The 20,193-nt window shown below is 44.5% G+C and overlaps 1 protein-coding gene and 1 long non-coding RNA gene across 4 annotated transcripts in view; one reads left to right on the top strand and one right to left on the bottom strand.

Annotated features, from left to right (window-relative positions):
- LOC144767395 (uncharacterized) overlaps nt 1-20,193 on the top strand; it is a 442,933-nt gene that overhangs the window by 353,629 nt on the left and 69,111 nt on the right. For 2 of the 3 annotated variants that reach the window (XM_078650841.1, XM_078650842.1), the window contains 3 exons: nt 5,839-6,165; nt 15,471-15,770; nt 19,379-19,510. In XM_078650841.1, the coding sequence (XP_078506967.1) occupies nt 5,839-6,165; nt 15,471-15,770; nt 19,379-19,510 (759 nt within the window). The remainder of the gene's footprint in view (nt 1-5,838; nt 6,166-15,470; nt 15,771-19,378; nt 19,511-20,193) is intronic. The other variant, XM_078650843.1, reaches the window with a different exon arrangement.
- LOC144767396 (uncharacterized) overlaps nt 13,827-20,193 on the bottom strand; it is a 73,690-nt gene continuing 67,323 nt past the window's right edge. Inside the window, exons 2-3 of the long non-coding RNA XR_013598188.1 lie at nt 18,016-18,257; nt 13,827-14,020 (exon numbers count right to left, since the gene is read on the bottom strand). This is a non-coding gene — a long non-coding RNA (uncharacterized LOC144767396). The remainder of the gene's footprint in view (nt 14,021-18,015; nt 18,258-20,193) is intronic.

The following is a 20,193-nucleotide window of genomic DNA, read 5'->3' as shown; positions in this document are numbered from 1 at the left end:
TAGGTCTTGCTGTCGGGCGACGTGGACAAGTGGTGCCATGTAGATGTTGAACAACGTTGGGCTGAGAGATGAGCCTTGGGGTACGCCGCAGATGATCTCGGTGGCTTCGGAGTGGAAGGGGGAGGCAGACACTCTGGGTTCTCCCAGAGAGGAAGGAGGTGGTCCAGGGCCTTCTCTTGGATTCTGGCGTCATGGAGGCGTGTTCTTAGTGTACGGTGGCAGACTGTGTCGAAAGCGGCTGACAGGTCCAGGAGGATGAGGGCCGCAGTTTCTCCGTTGTCGTGCATGTTCCTGATGTCGTCGGTGGCGGCGATGAGGGCATTTTCGGTGCTGTGGTTGCTAGGGAACCCTGACTGGGATGGGTCCAGGATACTGTTCTTTTCGAGGAAGCTGGTCAGTTGTTTGTTGATGGCCTTTTCGATGACCTTTGCCGGGAAGGGGAGCAGGGAGATGGGTCGGAAGTTCTTGAGGTCCTTGGGGTCCGCCTTGGGTTTCTTTAGTAAGGCGTTGATCTCTGCGTGCTTCCAGCTCTCCGGGAAGGTCGCTGTCTCTGAGGAAATGTTGATGGTTTTCCGGAGGTGGGGTGCTGTGGTGCTGCTGGCTTTGTTGTAGATGTGATGTGGGCAGCGGTCTTCCGGGGAACTGGAGTGGACAGTGTTCATGATCTTGATGGTGTCGTTGTTGTTGATATTGGTCCAGGCGCGCAGATGGTTGGTGCGGGTGGTGGTTGTGGGAGAGGGGGTGTGGGCTGATGCCGGGGTGGTGACAGCGTCAAATGTGTTGTGGCTGTCTGTGATCTTACGATGGAAGAAGGTGGCCAGCGAGTCGCACATGTCTTGTGACGGTGGGGTGTCGTTGGTGTTGGAGTTGGGGTTGGAGAGTTCCTTCACGATGCTGAAGAGCTCTTTGCAGTTGTGTGCGTTGTTGTCTAGGCGGTCTTTGAAGGCAGACCTTTTGGCAGATCTGATGAGTTGGTGGTGTCGGCGGGTGGCGTTCCTGTGGGCTGTGTAGCTTTCTGGTGTTCTTTCGCGTGTCCAGTTTTTTTCTAGTTTTCGGCAGGTTTGCTTAGAGGCCTGGAGGTCTTCCGTGAACCAGCTGGCTCTATTGCTGGTGTGGGTGTTCGGGGGTTTCTTGAGTGGGGCGAGGGTGTTGGCGCAGTCGTTGATCCATTGTCTGAGGATGCGGGCTGCGGAGTCTGGGTCAGTTTGGTCTCCGGGTGTGTTCTGGGCAAGGGCGTCAGTTAGCTGGTCCTCGGTTATTTTGCCCCAGCTGCTGTGAGGCATCTGCTGGGTGCGGTGGTGTGTGGTGGTTTTCCGGAAGGTAAAGTGGATGCAGCGGTGGTTGGTCCAGTGGAGTTCGGTGGTGCGGTGGAAGAAGACATTGGTGCTTGCTGAGAAGATGGGGTCAAGAAGGCGAAAACGGGGCACAAGGAGGGTGAAAACAGTGGCTCAGAAGGCAAAAAATGGAGCACAATGAGGGGGAAAACAGTGGCACAGATGGCACAAAACGGGGCACTAGGAGGGGGAAAACAGTGGCACAGAAGGCAAAAAAACAGGGGCACAACGAGGGGGAAAACGGTGGCACAGAATGCAAAAAATGGGGCACAAAGAGGGGGAAAACAGTGGCACAGAAGGCAAAAAACGGGGCACAAGGAGGGGGAAAACAGTGGCACAGAAGGCAAAAAAATGAGGCACAAAGGGGGAAAACAGTGGCACAGAAGGCAAAAAACAGGGCACAAGAAGGGGAAACAGTGGCACAGAAGGCAAAAAATGGGGCACAAAGACGGGGAAAACAGTGGCACACGAGGCAAAAAACGGGGCACAAGAAGGGGGAAAACAGTGGCACAGAAGGCAAATCACGGGGCACAAAGAGGGGGAAAACTGGCACAGAAGGCGAATACAGGGCACAAGGAGGGTGAAAACAGTGGCACAGAAGGCAAAAAACGGAGCACAAGGAGGGGGAAAACAGTGGCACAGATGGCAAAAACACAGGGGCACAACGAGGGGGAAAACGGTGGCACAGAAGGCAAAAAACGGGGCACAAGAGGGGGCAAACAGTGGCACAGAATGCAAAAAATGGGGCACAAAGAGGGGGAAACCAGTGGCACAGAAGGCAAAAAACGGGGCTCAAGGAGGGGTAAAACAGTGGCACAGAAGGCAAAAAACGGGGCACAAGGAGGGGAAAACAGTGGCACAAAAGGCAAAACACGAGTCACAAAGAGGGGGAAAACAGTGGCACAGAAGGCAAAAACGGGGCACAGGGAGGGTGAAAACAGTGGCACAGAAGGCAAAAAAACAGGGTACAAAGAGGGGGCAAACAGTGACACGGAAAGAAAAATACGGGGCACAAGGAAGGGGCAAACAGTGGCACAGAAGGCAAAAAACAGGGCACAAGGAGGGGGAAAACAGTGGCACAGAAGGCAAAATACAGGGCACAAGGAGGGGGCAAACAGTGGCATAGAAGGCAAAAGATGGGCCACAAGGAGGGAGAAAACAGTGGCACAGAAGGCAAAACACTGGGCACAAGGAGGGTGGAAACAGTGGCACAGAAGGCAAAAAACGGAGCACAAGGAGGGGGAAAACAGTGGCACAGATGGCAAAAAACGGGGCACTAGGAGGGGGAAAACAGTGGCACAGAAGGCTAAAAAACAGGGGCACAACGAGGGGGAAAACGGTGGCACAGAAGGCAAAAAAAGGGGCACAAGAGGGGGCAAACAGTGGCTCAGAATGCAAAAAATGGGGCACAAGGAGGGGGAAAACAGTGGCACAGATGGCAAAAAACGGGGCACTAGGAGGGGGAAAACAGTGGCACAGAAGGCTAAAAAACAGGGGCACAACGAGGGGGAAAACGGTGGCACAGAAGGCAAAAAAAGGGGCACAAGAGGGGGCAAACAGTGGCTCAGAATGCAAAAAATGGGGCACAAAGAGGGGGAAAACAGTGGCACAGAAGGTAAAAAAACGGGGCTCAAGGTTGGGTAAAACAGTGGCACAGAAGGCAAAAAACGGGGCACAAGGAGGGGAAAACAGTGGCACAAAATGCAAAACACGAGGCACAAAGAGGGGGAAAACAGTGGCACAGAAGGCAAAAAACGGGGCACAGGGAGGGTGAAAACAGTGGCACAGAAGGCAAAAAAACGGGGTACAAAGAGGGGGCAAACAGTGACACGGAAAGCAAAATACGGGGCACAAGGAAGGGGCAAACAGTGGCACTGAAGGCAAAAACACAGGGCTCAAGGAGGGGGAAAATGGTGGCACAGAAGGCAAAATACAGGGCACAAGGAGGGGGCAAACAGTGGCATAGAAGGCAAAAGATGGGGCACAAGGAGGGGGAAAACAGTGGCACAGAAGGCAAAACACTGGGCACAAAGAGGGGGAAAACAGTGGCACAGAAGGCAGAAACGGGGCACAGGGAGGGTGAAAACAGTGGCACAGAAGGCAAAAAAACAGGGCACAAAGAGGGGGCAAACAGTGGCAAAGAAGGCTAAATACGGGGCACAAGGAGGGGTCAAACAGTGGCGCAGAAGACAAAAAACGGGGCACAAGGAGGGGGAAAACAGTGGCACAGAAGGCAAAAAACGGGGCACAAGGAGGGGGAAAACAGTGGCACAGAAGGCAAAAAAATGAGGCGCAAAGGGGGAAAACAGTGGCACAGAAGGCAAAAAACAGGGCACAAGAGGGGGAAACAGTGGCACAGAAGGCAAAAAAATGGGGCACAAAGAGGGGGAAAACAGTGGCACAGAAGGCAAAAAACGGGGCACAGGGAGGGTGAAAACAGTGGCACAGAAGGCAAAAAAATGGGGTACGAAGAGGGGGCAAACAGTGACACGGAAAGCAAAATACGGGGCACAAGGAGGGGGAAAACAGTGGCACAGAAGGCAAAACACTGGGCAAAAAGAGGGGGAAAACAGTGGCACAAAAGGCACAAACGGGGCACAAGGAGGGTGCAAACAGTGGCACAGAAGGCAAAAAACAGGGCACAAGGAGGGGGGAAACAGTGTCACAGAAGGCAAAAAAAGGGGCACAAAGATGGTGAAAACAGTGGCACAGAAGGCAAAAAACGGGGCACAGGGAGGGTGAAAACAGTGGCACAGAAGGCAAAAAAACAGGGCACAAAGAGGGGGCAAACAGTGGCACAGAAGACTAAATACGGGGCACAAGGAGGGGGCAAAAGTGGCACAGAAGGCAAAAAACGGGGCACAAGGAGGGAGAAAACAGTGGCACCGAAGGCAAAAACGGGGCACAAGGAGGGTAAAATCAGTGGCACAGAAGGCAAAAAACGGGGCACAAGGAGGGAGAAAACAGTGGCACAGAAGGCAAAAAGCGGGGCACAAGGACGGGGAAAACAGTGGCACAGAAGGCAAAAAACGGGGCACCAAGAGGGGGAAAACAGTGGCACAGAAGGCAAAACACGGGGCACAAAGAGGGGCAAAACAGTGGCACAGAAGACAAAAATGGGGCACAATGAGGGTGAAAACAGTGGCACAGAAGGCACAAAACGGGGCACTGGAGGGGGAAAACAGTGGCACAGAAGGCAAAAAACGGGGCACAAGGAGGGGGAAAACAGTGGCACAGAAGGCACAGAAACGGGGCACAAGGAGGGGAAAAACAGTGTCAGAGAAGGCAAGAAACGGGGCACAAAGAGGGGCAAAACAGTGGCACAGAAGACAAAAATGGGGTACAGGGAGGGTGAAAAAAGTGGCACAGAAGGCAAAAAAAAGGAGCACAAAGAGGGGGCAAACAGTGGCACAGGAGGCTAAATACGGGGCACAAGGAGGGGGCAAACAGTGGCACAGAAGGCAAAAAACGGGGCACAAGGAGGGAGAAAACAGTGGCACAGAAGGCAAAAAACGGGGCACAAGGACGGGGAAAACAGTGGCACAGAAGGCAAAAAACGGGGCACCAAGAGGGGGAAAACAGTGGCACAGAAGGCAAAACACGGGGCACAAAGAGGGGCAAAACAGTGGCACAGAAGACAAAAATGGGGCACAATGAGGGTGAAAACAGTGGCACAGAAGGCACAAAACGGGGCACTGGAGGGGGAAAACAGTGGCACAGAAGGCAAAAAACGGGGCACAAGAAGGGGGAAAACAGTGGCACAGAAGGCACGGAAACGGGGCACAAGGAGGGGAAAAACAGTGTCAGAGAAGGCAAGAAACGGGGCACAAAAGGGGGCAAACAGTGGCACAGAAAGCAAAAAAACAGGGCACAAAGAGGGGGTAAACAGTGGCACAGAAGGCAAAAAGCGGGGCACAAGGAGGGGAAAAACAGACAGAAGGCAAAAAACGGGGCACTAGGAGGGAGAAAACAGTGGCACAGAAGGCAAAAACAGGGCACAAGGAGGGGGAAAACAGTGGCACAGAAGGCAAAAAACGGGGCACAAGGAGGGGGAAAACAGTGGCACAGAAGGCAAAAAACGGGGCACATGGAGGGGTAAAACAGTGGCACAGAAGTCAAAAAAATGGGGCACTAAGAGGGAGAAAACAGTGGCGCAGAAGGCAAAAAACGGGGCACAAGGAGAGAGGAAAACAGTGGCACAGAAGGCAAAAAAAACGGGGCACCAAGACCGAAGAAGCACACTCAGCACATTTATTCCTCCATCACACTGCAAGGCTCTGCACCCCAAAGAAGTTTAGAGCCAAATCGTTCCCCACATATGTTCACAAGAAGTACAACACTTTTACTACCACGCACTCATCCATGGGACAGTCTACTACTAGTCCGATAAAGTGCTTCAGCGCCGCAATGGAATAAAGAGGTATGGAGCGCCATATAAATGGTACAATAAAATATAATGCAATACTTCCGAGCCAGCGTTAATCAGACTCTTCTTGTCTCTCAGCAGCATCGGCTATCTCCTGCAACCCTGAAATTAGCACACAGTGCAACGGAAGAGCAGAAATTTGGTGTCATTCTACCAGTGAGATAGAGGCTGTGAGGATCTACACAAATGTATCAGATGTTACTGTTGTCAACAAGAAGACGCAACAGAATTATACCTATGATCCGAGAATATGGGTGGAGATCCCTGCAACTCCGCCACATAAAAAATTCAAAGCAGTGGTCTACATCAATAATATCTCATTGTCCGACCGTTTGCGATATCAATTGTTTGTGAAAGTACAATCTGGATTTTGGGGCCCCAACTACATTACAGCTACTGTCAAAGGTGAGCTCAGCTGTTATCATTCTATAGTTATTTACGAAGAAGTGGATTTTTAATTTATTGGCAATTAGGGTATTAATATAATCGATATAGATTACAATACATTGTGATATTTGATAAAACGGCAATTTAGTTCAGTGTTTTATCTGAAGGCTCACATACACTCCCTCACTCATACTGCAGAATATCCCGTCACAAGCTGTTCCATCCACTTTGAGATGTGAAAACACATGAATATAAAAGTTTTAAATATCCAAATTTGACATCTAAACAATAGATCTCTGATGGTGTTTTCAAAGCATTGGAACGCACACCTCTCATTGTAGGTCTCTGTCTTCTGGTGTTTACATCTATACATGGCTTTTCTCTCCTACGTTGCACAAGCCATCCTTCACTCAGCACCCGCTTGCCTCTTCTAATTACAAAACCAACATCTTCTAAAGTCCTCCAAACTCATTTGTGCCATCTCATTTTTATTTTCTCTCCTAGTGCCTGCCACTGAAGCGCTCTCTTTTCTAACCTTAGATCTGACTCATACCCAAGCACTTTCAGTTTGGCCCTCAAATACAGGCTCTTCCAACTCAAGACACATTCCCTTCCACCTCAACTTCCACCTCCCACAAACCTCAACTTGTACACCCTCCTCCCCGTATCCAACTGCTAACAAGCACTGGCAAAGCCAACAGGTTTGGGGTAGGTCGCCAGCCATTTGGTAATTCTTGTTTTGTTTTCTGATGAGTTTTGCAAAACTTTATTGTTTGGGAAGCTGCCAGGCATTCATCAATCTAAAAAAAAAACAGTGACTAAAGACCCAAAAGTTTTTTGGGTCTCAGATAGCACACATTACCATAATATGCCCTCGCTCTAAAAGGAACTACTTTGTATGTGGATGTGCTCCTTGTGAAAGGGCAGCATGCCCAACTTAAAGTCACCCAATGGTGGAAGTTGATTGATGATTTGCCCCTTGATGCATGCTCGAGTGGGTTAAATAAGAATGTGAATAACAAAAAACATACAAATGGATGAAGTGTGGCTGAAAAATTCTCAATGTAACTCTGTCATACACATAATTTTAGTAAAATCAAAAGATCTTGGTTCACACAGACCAAAAAATGCCAATTGTCCTACCTTTGACTGAAAGCCTTTTGTCTTTAAGTAAGGAAGAAAGAAAGAGACAAAGAAAGTAAGAGAGAAAGTTTCATGGATGGAAAGAATAAAGGTAGGTAAGAAAGAAAGAAAGCAAGAAAGAATGAATGAAAGATAAATAAGAACAAAGATAAGAAAGAATAAGGAAAGAAATGAAAAAAGGAAATCAATACAGATAAAAGAAGGAAAGTAGCAAAGAAAGAAAGCAAAAAAGAAGGAAAAACAAAAATAAAGAAAAGAACGAAAGAAAGAAAAACTGAAACATAGAAAGAAAGACAGAAATAAGAAAGACGGAAGGAAATTAGGAAGGAAAGAAGGAAGGAAAGAAAGTAAGAAAACAAGAGAGAAAGTACAAAAGAAAGGAAAATGAAAGGAACTATAGAACAAAAGAAAAAAAGGAAAGAACGAAAGAAAGAAATAAGTAGATAGCAGGAAAGAAAGAAAAAAGAAAGCAATGAAGAAAAAAGTAAAGGGAGGAAAGAAAGAATGAAATAAGAAAGAAAGGAAAGAAAGAAAGAGAATGAAAAATAAAAGAAAGCAAATTAATAAAAAGAAGGAAAGAAAGAAAGACAGAAAAAAGGTAAGCAACAAGAAAAAAAGAAAGATAAGTCTTAAAAGTGCTGCAAATTAAACAGGATAAAGGCTGGTTTACTTCCTGAGTAAAGTTTATTAAAGACCCATTGGTGAGAAGGAGTCCAGAATAAACGTGTTCTGAAGAATTGTAAGTTGATGAAATCACATATATGATATTGAAGCTTTTGGTTTGTGTACCGCATGCATAGTACAAAGAGGACAATTTAATACAGAACAGTTTCAAATGGACGCAATCTGTTTTGCTGTGAAATACCAGTAGTCAGATAAACAAAGGACAATGCAAAAGGAATTTACAAATGCATTGGTAGGAGACAGGAACTGATAAAGTGTGGAATGTGTATATTGACCAATGGGGTGGGACATGCACAACCCGTTATCTTTGGTATTCAAATTGCCAGGTGTGGTGTGCAACTGGGGCTTCGCTGTCTGTACCCAACAGCGTTGTAAACAGTATCTAAGGTGCAGACCCTGGAAAGGGATTGTCCCCCAGTGCACAGTGTGGGATAACAAAAAATTGTTTCAATCTACTATATAACAAACTGTATGATGATATGACTTGAAACCAGTCCATAATCAGTACTTCTTTAATGACCACTTAATGCCAATAGTATTGATTGTGATATCCAGCGATATTCATGAAATTAAAATAAATCACTCAAAATTATTTCCTCCAATCGCAGTTGGTCAGCAATCCCAATGCATTTCGGGCATCGCATCTGCCCTTCGTCAGGGGACAATCTACAAGCAAACATAGGGGCCGATTCTGATCCTGGATTTTTATTTTCCATACAAATAGGATTTGTATTTTTTTCCATACAAATTGTAAAAGTACCTTCCAACCCGTGTAGTACGATTCGTACGGGAAAAATACATACAGATCGTCCCGATCCTTACAAATCGGACTGGGAAAAGCTGTACGACACGGACTTGTAAAAAAGACCATACAATTTGTAAAAAGGCTGTCCAACCCGTCAAGTACGAATGGTACCGGGTTGTCAGCATACGATTTGTATGGAAAAGGGCGAACCCCTATACGCCTCGTATCCTGGTATGACTCGTTTTGGGGGTACGACTCATACCGGGGTACGGGTCGTATAGGGGTATGAGGCGTACAGGGGTCCCCCCACATGCGAGGTGTGTGTATGGTGCATACCCCAACATCACGAATGTACGCAAAGTACATACGCGATTTTTGGGGTACGGTGCGTACATACGTGATTTTGGGGTACTGGTCGTGTACGCACCGTACAAGCACCGTACCCCAAAATTGTGTATGTACGCACCGTACCCCAAAATCGCGTACGTACGCACCATACCCCAAAATCGCATACGTACGCACCATACCCCAAAATTGAGTACGTACGCACCGTACCCCTAAATCGCGTTTTTGGGGTACGGTGCGTACGTACACGTTTTTGGGGTACGGTGCGTACATACGTGATTTTGGGGTACGGTGCTTGTACGGTGCGTACACGACCAGTACCCCTTCATCGCATATGTACGCACCGTACCCCACTTTCCATGCCATCCGTACGCACCGTACCCCTGTATTCATGGGGTGTACGACGCGTACATGAGGGGGTTCTGTCTCGTACTGTTTTCGGGGCGTACAAGGTTTGTCCAGCACTTTTTGGCTCTTGTAAAAAAAGAGCTGTATGGAGTGCCGTTTGTACGAATCGTACTTGCCGGGTTGTAAACTGCTGCCGGGAATACATGGGAACGTCGTGTACAGAGCAATCCGAATCGGAATCGCTTGTATATACGAGTTGTATGGTCTTTTAACAATTTGTATGGAGAGCGTCTATTTGTACGGATCGTACTTCCTAGGTTGTAGGGGTCTCCTTACAAGTAGCTCCATACCACGATTTGTACAGCGTTTTTCCAGGATTGGAATCGGCCCCATAGTGTGTAGCTAATGGATATAATAATGATCAATAATAGCGTGAGATAGCGTGATGTTAAATCCAAAAAGGTACACATGCTAGGAGCGACCTGGTAGGGGAACAGAACGGCAAAAGGTTAACGAATGTGAAGTTAGGTGAAAATGCGGAAGTGGTAATCAGTGATAACGTTTACGTGAGGAAAAGCCAAGAAGGTGGCAATGTAACAGAGAATATCACAAACTGGTGAGAAAGAGTGTATAGGCACCCAAAGAGCAGAAAATATACCAACTACAGATGTGCAGTCTACAATCACCCTGAACGCACCTTAAAAAGTGTGGAATGTGGCCTTCTGCTCACATCTGGTACAAAGAAGTCCTGATTTCACTTCAGGCACTAAAGACAAAGGCAACACTAATAATTAAAAGGCAAAAAACAAATTACTGGCACTAAAGGGAACTAACTTGTGTGTGTATGTGCTCATTGTGAGTGTGCAAAATGCAGTCATGCAAAGTGAAGTTAACCAGTAGCTAAAGTAGACTGACCCACTGTCCCATGCTGTATGCCTTAGTGGGTGGAAGCAAAATGTGAATGACCCAACAACAGACCAACAACAGACCAATTGATGAAGAGAGTTACAACTGAAAGTGGACACTCCCACCCCATTAGTTTGGTTTGACCACTTACATTTTGGTGGTCCTGTGTTGGGAGGAATCAACCTCAAGCAGGGCCAATATCTGGGGTGTCAAGAGGACGCCTTGATAACTGGATTAGCTCCACTACTCGCGATTTAGCATCCCAACTGCCATGGTAGTCACTCCAAGCTAAGCCTTTCTGTCCTTAGCACACAGACTCCCTCAAACAAGTTAAGAGTGTATGTAAACATCTTGCAAGACAGTGGAGGGTCTCTTATAGTGCAACTGCTAAAGTAGTTTAACAAAAATATCAAAAAGAGGTCAAAATGGCAAAATCCTAAATGCTGGTAATAAGTCAATAGAAATTGTTAACATAGTGAAAACCTTTATTTCCCCAGTGGCTTGTGTAGGATGGCAGGTGCCCTCCATGGAATGATGTGAAGAACTTGCTCACTACTTCAAGAATAAGATTGCTAATATTCAAGCAAGTCTCTCCCTTCTTTACAGGTGGAGGAGATGATGGGGGATGATCAGCAGCCTAGCCAAACTAGGATTTGACCCTCTCACTAGATATGTTTGATCCGATCTCTCTTGTAGGATCACTATTAGCAATTCACAGTCTTAAGTCGGCTCTCCCTCAGATTCATGTACCACAAGTCTTCTGGCTCTAGAAGCAGAAGGCCTTAGCCCTCTGGCTAACAATCTCCTAAATGCATCACTCTCTTCTGCCAGAGTACCCATTGCCTGGAAGCAGGCTAAAATTGTACCTCTGCTGAAGAAACCCCAGGCAGATGCTATGGATCCATCTAATTACAGGCCCATTTGATTCCTTCCTGCCCTCTCAAAAGTTCTGAAAAAAGCATCTCAACCTGTAGCTATCCCACTACCTGGAAAGCAATCATTTGCTGCAGCCAAGTCAGTCTGGTTTCCATCTATTGCAGAACAGAGATGGCTCTAGTGGAGGTGGAGGATTACATCAGGTGTACTTTAGATGTCGGGGACAGGGTTGTGCTGATTATATTAGATTTTTCAGCAGCATTCAACATGATACCCCACTCCTGCATGTCTCCATGCTTTCGGGATCAGGGGGCAGGCATGGTAATGGCTGACTTCTTTTCTGGAAGCAGAGGTCAAGAGGTCTGATGTCCACCTTTTACGCCAGTTATAGTGATCTACAGGAGGAATGTACCACAGGGTTCTGCATTGAGCCCTACATTATTCAATATATACCTCACTCCTCTGTTGTTCTTGGGTGCAAAAAGAATTTCATATGCTGATGACACTTTGTTCCTGGAGTAGGGATGAAGTAGTCCCTGCTGAAAAAATTTGAACTTGTTTGTCAGATAATTTTCAGTGGCTATCTTTCCACCATCTTAAGTGTAATGCAGGCAAAACCAAGCTACTTTTTTTTTTACCAGACCAGACAAGCCATGGCAGTCCTTTTAGCCAGAGGATGCACCCCTGTATTAAGCCACACTAGCTATGCTGGGCTCTTTTTTCTGTCACAGGTTAATGCAGTAGTAGGAACTTGTTTTGGTCTGCTGTGAGTGCTCAGGAAGTTCCATTTTCTGTCTCTCCCTGATAGGAAACTGGTAGTGCAAGCTTTGATAACATCTAAGCTTGACTGCGGCAATGCAGTAAGTTGCTGGTGGTCCAAAATGCATTCAATACAATATCAATCCACACGTATTCCGCTCTGTTTCTTTAAATTCATCAATTCGTGCGCCTAACCCAGTACTCTTTAATTCAGCCACCAAACGAAACAATCAAAAATAGTCGATGCACAACCTTTAATAATTAAGACAGTAACTGATCCCCAACTGGCCGCGACGTCAATTTGATGCATGGGCAGTTCCAATGCTTAAATCGTCCTATTCCTTAGTTTTCACATACATCGAGTAGCCAGTACTGAAAACTCCCATCATCTCACGCTCATCATGATTCCCAGCCCGATAAATCCGGCTCCTAAGCAGTCTGGCACAGGGTAACTCAGAGCAAGAATTCGTTTTTATTCTCCTATAGGTGTCTGCGCTCAGCCAACCTCTTTCCCGCCAAAATCCCCAGCATTCTTAGGTACAGAATGAGGGGCAGCTCCTTTTCATTTTTGGGACCCTCTCTTTGGAATAAACTCCCTCTGGAGTTAATATGCATTTCATCTACCCCCCAGTTCTGGAAAAAATTGAAAACATGGATTTTTAAGCATGTCTGATGTTGTTTATCTCAGCTTCACCTCTCTGGAAGTGCAGAGCGCCAGGACACTCCTCGGAGCAGAAATGCCTTTTACATTACATTACATTAAATTACAGAGGTGGCTGAAAACCCATTTAAGTAAGTATATTTTACTTTTAATTTTAGTAAAATCAAAAGATCTTGGCTAACGCCGGTCCTAAAAACACCAGGCTCCATATTTTATGTTGTTTGCTCTCGTTGATGCTAACAAGTAAATCCACATTAAACTATACTATTGGTTTAAATGATGTACATTATACTGGATACCATACGTGATGGGCAAAGTGATTAAACAGAAACAGACATTATCATTTTTCTTTTCTTTTTTACCAATAATCTATTCTAAAATGAAAACAGCAATTTGCAAGCGTCAAAAATCTTGTTTCAAATAAAATAGCACCCAATGACTTGCTATTAAGATGTATGTTAGGAATAATTCCCTTTTAAAATTTTTGTTTCTAGTAAAAATATAGGGGCATATTACCTAGCAAAAGCGATAATTATCGCTAAGCAGGGTTAGCGGGAATAATTTTATCGCCGTGCTACGACGATTTTTATCGCTGAGATACCTTGCTATCATCAAGGTTTATCTCAGAAACGATAAAAATCATTCGAAATGCGTGAATATCGCTGGAAATACAGCGATATTCACACATTATCGTGACAATGCTTTTAGCCATGTTATCCTGATACCTCAAATGACAGTGGGCTGCACTTTTTAATGCTGCATCGTAGCATTAGTGTGGCTGTCTCTCTAACTCTGAATTCTACAGATTTTTTTAACATTGGCATTAGGAAATGTTGCATTGCTGCTTGTAAGCACTGTTACCCTCTGCTGGGCTCAAAACTTGCATTCCATGATGTCGGTGTTGGTGTCTTTGAGGATTTCAGAGCATTTATTCTCACATGAGTAAAGATACCCACACACACAGGCTACATCTTGTACTTTGTAAGCACATTTAAAGAAGAATCCTATTTTCAATCAATACTTGGCATGTAATAAAACGTTTTTAAGACCACTTGTCCTAGGAAGCATACATGTTTCTTACAGAAAGACAAAATCAGGTGCTCGGAAGTTACTTTTCCTAAAGAATTTGACTACATACCCACCCTCATTCATAACATAGGGAAAAAAAGGCGAGACTCGGATTCAATAAAAAAAAAAAAGAGAGATGGGATAAATAGGAAATTAAGTCCTGCTTTATTGAAATGCTAATAAGAGTAAGCAAAGACTATGGCATTAGAATAAATATGTCTGATACAGAAGTATGCATGCAAGTATAAAGAAGTTAATAAAACACCCAGAATAAACATTTCCTTCCTTCACAAGAGGCTTAAGACCGCGGTTCAGTGGAAAGGTCCAACACATGAAATCTGAAATAAAAAATGTGTTGACAATTACTCACTTGAGATTGAACCCTAAAACTTTAATAAAATGGTATTTCTGTATACAAGAAACATCAAGATTTATATTGTGGGCATAGATGGTGGGCACCAGAATTCTATGCCATTTATAGTGCATGTCACAAGGACCTCAATGCTATCTTGTCTGTTCCACTGACGGAATAGGCAAAACATGCTGATATCTCATCTGTTCTGTTACAACAAATGCTATCGGATACTTGTAATACTGTGGATGGGATAGCCGTCAGATTTTTAAATAAGGCCCTGAGTATTCTATCAGAAAATCATGGACAAAATATCAAAGACCAAAATATCGACAAGGTAAGTATACAGGTAAATATAGGTTTATTTTACTTAACTCCACGTATAATTACCTTGAGGATAAGTACATTGTCAAGGTACATAGATGTGGAGTTAAGAATAGTAAATCTATACTTACCTATATGCACTTCTATTATTTAGATCCTCAGTATTTTGGCCACAATATTTTGGTAAGATCATATTTCTGTAGCAGATGTTTTGACATACAACCAACTAAATCATGTAAATGCATTTGACTGTTGTATAAAGCATTTGCTATTTTTCTGACAGACACATATTTCTACATAATTGGTGTTCAACTGCTACTAATTAAAAACCTATAGTCAGAACTAGGTGTGGGTGAAACTTGCTGAGTTTTACTCAAGGGAATTCCACAGAATTACATTGAAAATCAGGACGACTTGCTGCTTATGCTGATTTTTAGCGCCAGGAGCACGTTCAATGCTGAAAAATCAGTTCAAGCACCACCAAGAGGCATGCCAAAGGGCGCTGCTTCTTGGTATGGTTTTGCTGCAGCTCAACTCCATTTTCTGATCGAGCAGGAGCTTTCCCACCGCTAATGGTCAAGACTGCCCGCAACTGCCTGCATTATGAAAATCTCACTGGATGCCCACCTAGTGCCTGAAAATTGCGCGAGGGGACCCAAATTCTCACTTGCCGTCTCCAGCTTCCTGTGGTAGAGCCGCACACGTGAAAAAACATCACCACGGTAAGTTGGCCTGAACTCTGCGTTGCATGTGTAACGCAGAGTGCCCAATACTCCGCCGACTACGCCAGTGGAGCAGAATTTATCGCCCACCCCTAGTAAGAACCATATGAAAGTCAACTCAGATAACTAATTCCTAGATTGACAACAATATACTGATATCAATAAAATAAAGTCAAGCAGTTCCTTTAGGGAGACCTCATTTTCAAATATGATTTCTTCCACTTGTACACATTATTATAAAATGTATAGATTCAATGAAATCTCGCTGATAGTCATTATTTGCGTGTAGGTTGGGCATGGCCCCATTAGTTTTGGGACAAGTCTTGAACTGAGAACTTCCTAATGCTGATTCTTCTTTTTGTTAATGCTAATTCCTGTTTGTTTTAAAAGGTTTCTGTGCTCCCCAGATCTTTTTGAGTGAGCAGGAGCAAAAGATTGTCTGCAAAGCCAATGGAAATGGAAATGGAGGGATTTTAGAATGGTATGACAGCAACCAGACTACCTGGGCAAAGAGCGAAGTCGAGCATGTTGCAGTAGATGGCATTGTCACTCTCACCAGCAAGATGAAATTCGATCCAAATTCCATCACGGACTACTGCTGTCGTGTCACTAACGAGAATCAAGAAGAAACAACAGGGCCGGTGTGCCTGTCTTTATCGACTGTTAAACCGTCATTGTCCTTCTCTTCAGGTGAATTTTTGTAGTGGTTGCAATATGCATCAGTTCCCTCACATGCAGAGTTGAGTAGCAGTCTAAAGGTTACATCAGACAATCAAGTCACTTTTTATAAAAACTATTCATATATCTCCTCAGTGAACATAGGATTTGACAGGTGTTCGAGGAAGCTCCCAAAAAACGTTGGCTCTCTTTGTAAAATTTAAGAGCCTCTTACATGGGGCTATTGACTGTATCTTCTGGGGAAACAGACTTAGGGCCTGATTACGAGTGCTGCGGTGTTGTGGCGGTCTGCCACTGCCTCGCTCCTACCCTGCAAAACTGGTTAGCACAGCACCCGTCAGATAACAAATTAATTTGTGGTCAGGTGGGCGGTGCTTAGGCGGTTCCACAGCAGTGCCTGTTAGAAAGGCACTGCACTGGCAGTGCCAAAGCAAGTTCCTGCACAGTATGGATTATGAAGTTCATGCTGTGCAGAAACTGGGGGTGCATTTAGACAGGGGGCACACCATGTGCTCCCCTGAATGCATCCCCTGGCTCAGAGGCACCAGTGGTCCCTGTAGGGCCCCCTTAGTGTCCTCACCACCTCAGTTTTGATGGCTGGCATACTGCCATGAGAACTGTGGCTTTGTGGAAACTCATAATATGCTTGGCGGTGCCGCAGCGCTAGCACAAACACATTGCGGGCCGGACCGCTGTGCCACTGGCCAGGGATCATGGATCCCCGGTGATTGCTACTGTTGTGTGGCAATGGGACCGCCACACTCATAATGTTGCATTCGGACCACCAGTGCGACGGTTCCTGCCACGCCACCGTGAGTTTGACGGTTCAATGGACTGTCAAACTCATTATCAGCCCCTTAGCTTGATATAATTCATGTCAAAAAGATTGTGTGTTACATTTGACACTTAATATGCAGGCAGGGAGAGATTAGGGAGGCTGTACATTTCTCCACCACATATAATTAAGCCTCCTTGTTTTCCGTTTCCACTAATTTTTACGGATAAATACAGCCAGAAAACCATTTTGTTTCCTTGTCTGTATTTATTTTTAAATGTGGATAAAAGAGGAAATTGGGGTGCTTTGGGAGATTCTAAATACTCTCTGCTATGACTGCCAGGCCGATAGCTGTGTGGAATGATAGGAAAGGGGTTAAACAAGCATTTGCAATGCATTAGGGCTCGCATTTACACAAGTTTAAGCTATTGATATTGTAAATGACAATGCATTTTATTTATGTTTCAAAAACTAAAACATAAGTAAAAGGCATTGTCATTCACAATGCCAATAGCTCAAACTTGCATGAATGCGAGAACTGTTGCATTGCAAATGCTTGTTTCTGGGTGCATGCAGTACACGTGAGTAGGGTATGCTTGTATTCCCTCACAGATGGGCAAACCCTCCTCGTTTTCTAAACCCACAGCAGAACAGATGTTTGGCTTTGGAAATGTAATCCACATCTTGCTGCAGCCAAAACAAGTTCCTCTAGATCAGGCAACAGAACCTTAGATCCTAATCCAGCCCAGCACCACTATCACCAACACAATAAATAACTTCACTTCCACCATCACCACCACTATAATCCCAATTATTACTAACACCACCTTCATTACCACCATTGTTGACATCACTGTTGCAACCACCAAAACCAGCAGCACCACTGCCAACCCTAGCTAGCTGTACTAGTATCACACCACCACTATTATCAACACTATAGAAGCACTGCTGCCAACACCATCCTAACCACTCTCAACATTAATAGCACAATCATCATTACTACCACCAGCACTATTGCCATCAACACCAGTGCTACTACCACCATCACTAATACGAGTGCTACCTCAAGACCGCTACTACTTCAATCAACACTTCAACTCTCACCATCATCAGCAGCATTACCACATTTTGCCGTGTTTGTGTGTGTAAAGGCAATGTGTGTTATAAGAGCGGTAATACAGGCGTGTGTGAAAGTCACTGAGAGGTTGTATCAGTCATAAAGGGCCAGATGTATTGGATTTGCCAACGTTTGTTTATAATGTACTTCAGCCATTGTCTACAACAATAGATCCTGAGCCTTCCCGCCCTACTGCCAGCCTTCCTTAGGAGTCATTCACCTCGTCCCGCACCCCCATTAATTCTCCAATCGCTATCTACAAAAGCACTGTTATGTATAACAAGTACTCACTTTTTCCAGAAGTTCTGATCTTCCTATGTGGTCTCTGTTCTCACACTCCATGGGTCCTGCTTCATAGTCCTTACCTTCAGAGGTTGACAGCGGCCATAAGCCAGCTCTGTTGCAGTACTTGTGGCCCTGGATCTTCCCCATCGCAAGCCGCAACAGCTTTTAAAGAAGACGAGTTCAAGTGGCCATGCAAGACATTCACATGGAGGAAGCCATTTCTTCGCTCAGCACATGCGTCCTCAGTCCTCTCCGCAGCCTGCGACTCAAACATAGAGGCCAGACGCACAGATGCCGTTATTGAGGTTAACAGATCTAAGAACTAAATCAGAGGGGAAACACAAATATTATAACCCTGAATCATACAAAGGGGGTATTTTGTGTTTGACTAATACTCTCATGAAAACAAGTCAAAGTGCGAGTTTTTATTAGACGCGCAAATGTATTTCCCATTGAACAGTAATATGCAGTTCGAGGCTGTTGCAAAATTAAGGATGGCCTAGTTTGTAGCTGCTTTCCCCTAACATCGCATTAGTCCAGACCGACGACCAGTTGTAAACAGCAAAAAGCCAAATGTATGATACCAAATGCGCATGAGCCTACACCTGAAAGATTAGTCTACTCATGAAGAAAGTATTTTCTGCACATGACCTGCCCACAGCGGTGTCATTTTGAACAAAAGATCATGTGATGTTGTAACTGTGACTATGCTGCAATGGAGACCGTAAGCGAGCCGAAGGCTGGTAAGAGAGTCAGAGTGGAGGGCGCACAGTGATGGCGGTAGAACTTGGCTTGGTAGTGTAGCTTGAGTTAGAAGTGCAGGGATTAAACATTCACAATCAAGGGGCGGATGTATGGACTGCTGGCGGGGGGAGACACGGGAAGGGAATAGTGCTGGAAGTAAAGGGGCCAGTAGCCATGGAAGGATACAAATGACAACATGCTCATCATATGGATGGACGAAAGTGGGCGCAGCTTCCACAAAGCTTCCACCCTATATTGAATACTGCATGCCCCGCAAAGCAATCAGCGCATGTGCTGCAATGCTAGGCTTGAACTAAAAGGAGTAAAGAGATTTTAACAGCAGTAGATATGCAGGTTGATACTGCAATTTTCTTATTTTATAAGGCAGATTGATTTATCTTCTTCGAATGTTCGTAACACTGTAACCTGGCAGGCTTTCAAACATGATTTTATATTTATTTGTGAATAAATGTGGAAATATACCAGTTTCAGCATAACTTTTTTCCCAAAATAAATATGGATAAATACAGGTAAAATTACCCAAAAATAAATATGGATAAATACAGACGTAAATGTCCAAAAAATAAATACCATAAAACCGGGAGCCCTAGAGAAAATTATGCATTTATTCCAGAGTTTCTAACAAAATCACAGTATAATTCTTCCCAAAAAATAATAACTATTTACTGTTTCTTCTAGCCCAAGAGACAAGGTTCGAACGAAGGCGACTATTCCTGCTCCTGCCATTCCTTGTGACCTTCATCTTCTTCAGTCTATGCCTGATGGTCGTTTGGTGTCGTCGGGGAAATTTGCCCGTGATCAGACGTCGAGGTTAGCCATTTCTCTTAGCTTCATTTTCTAAATGTTTTATTTGAAGATTGTTAATTTTAGCTAAGGGTCTTATTTTGATGCAATATTCCTCTCTCCTTTAATAATCTGAAGGCACCCAGAACTTCCATTTCAGAACTCCATCATTTTCACACAAAAATAACCACAAGCCCAAAGGATGGTCAATTGAAATATAAATTATGTACATGACAATAAATACATAAAAGCACACATTATATCGTGCAACAAAATGCTGAGATTGCAATGCAAAAAAGGGACTGCATTTATTGATTTATTTGTCTCAATTAGGGTGTGTGTTTGTAATAGGTGCTTTGTATTGTTGCAAAATATCGGTTCCCATATGAAGTTGAAGGAAAAAAGTGAATTTACATGCCTGTTCTGCATAAGTTTTAGTAGAAAAAGAACTATCTGAATTTATGCTGGATATGCAATAAAAAATGAATTCTGCAAAAGCACAAAAAAATCCTACATTTTGGAGACATCAGTTTCAGTTTTTAACTTTATTCAGATACCGGGGTACCCATAAAAGCACAAATTCATAATTCATCACAGTCAGTCCATACAAGTATAACATTCATATGCCAAAAGTTACAAAGCCATCAATCATATTTAAAAAGTATAGTAAAAAGCAATTTTTACATAAAACTGTTACGACATTTCCCAAT

Source organism: Lissotriton helveticus, chromosome 7 (assembly GCF_964261635.1).
Source record: "Lissotriton helveticus chromosome 7, aLisHel1.1, whole genome shotgun sequence".
Lineage (NCBI taxonomy): Eukaryota > Metazoa > Chordata > Amphibia > Caudata > Salamandridae > Lissotriton > Lissotriton helveticus.
Note: the sequence above shows the minus strand (reverse complement) of the source record. Positions and strands in the feature narration are given on the sequence as shown.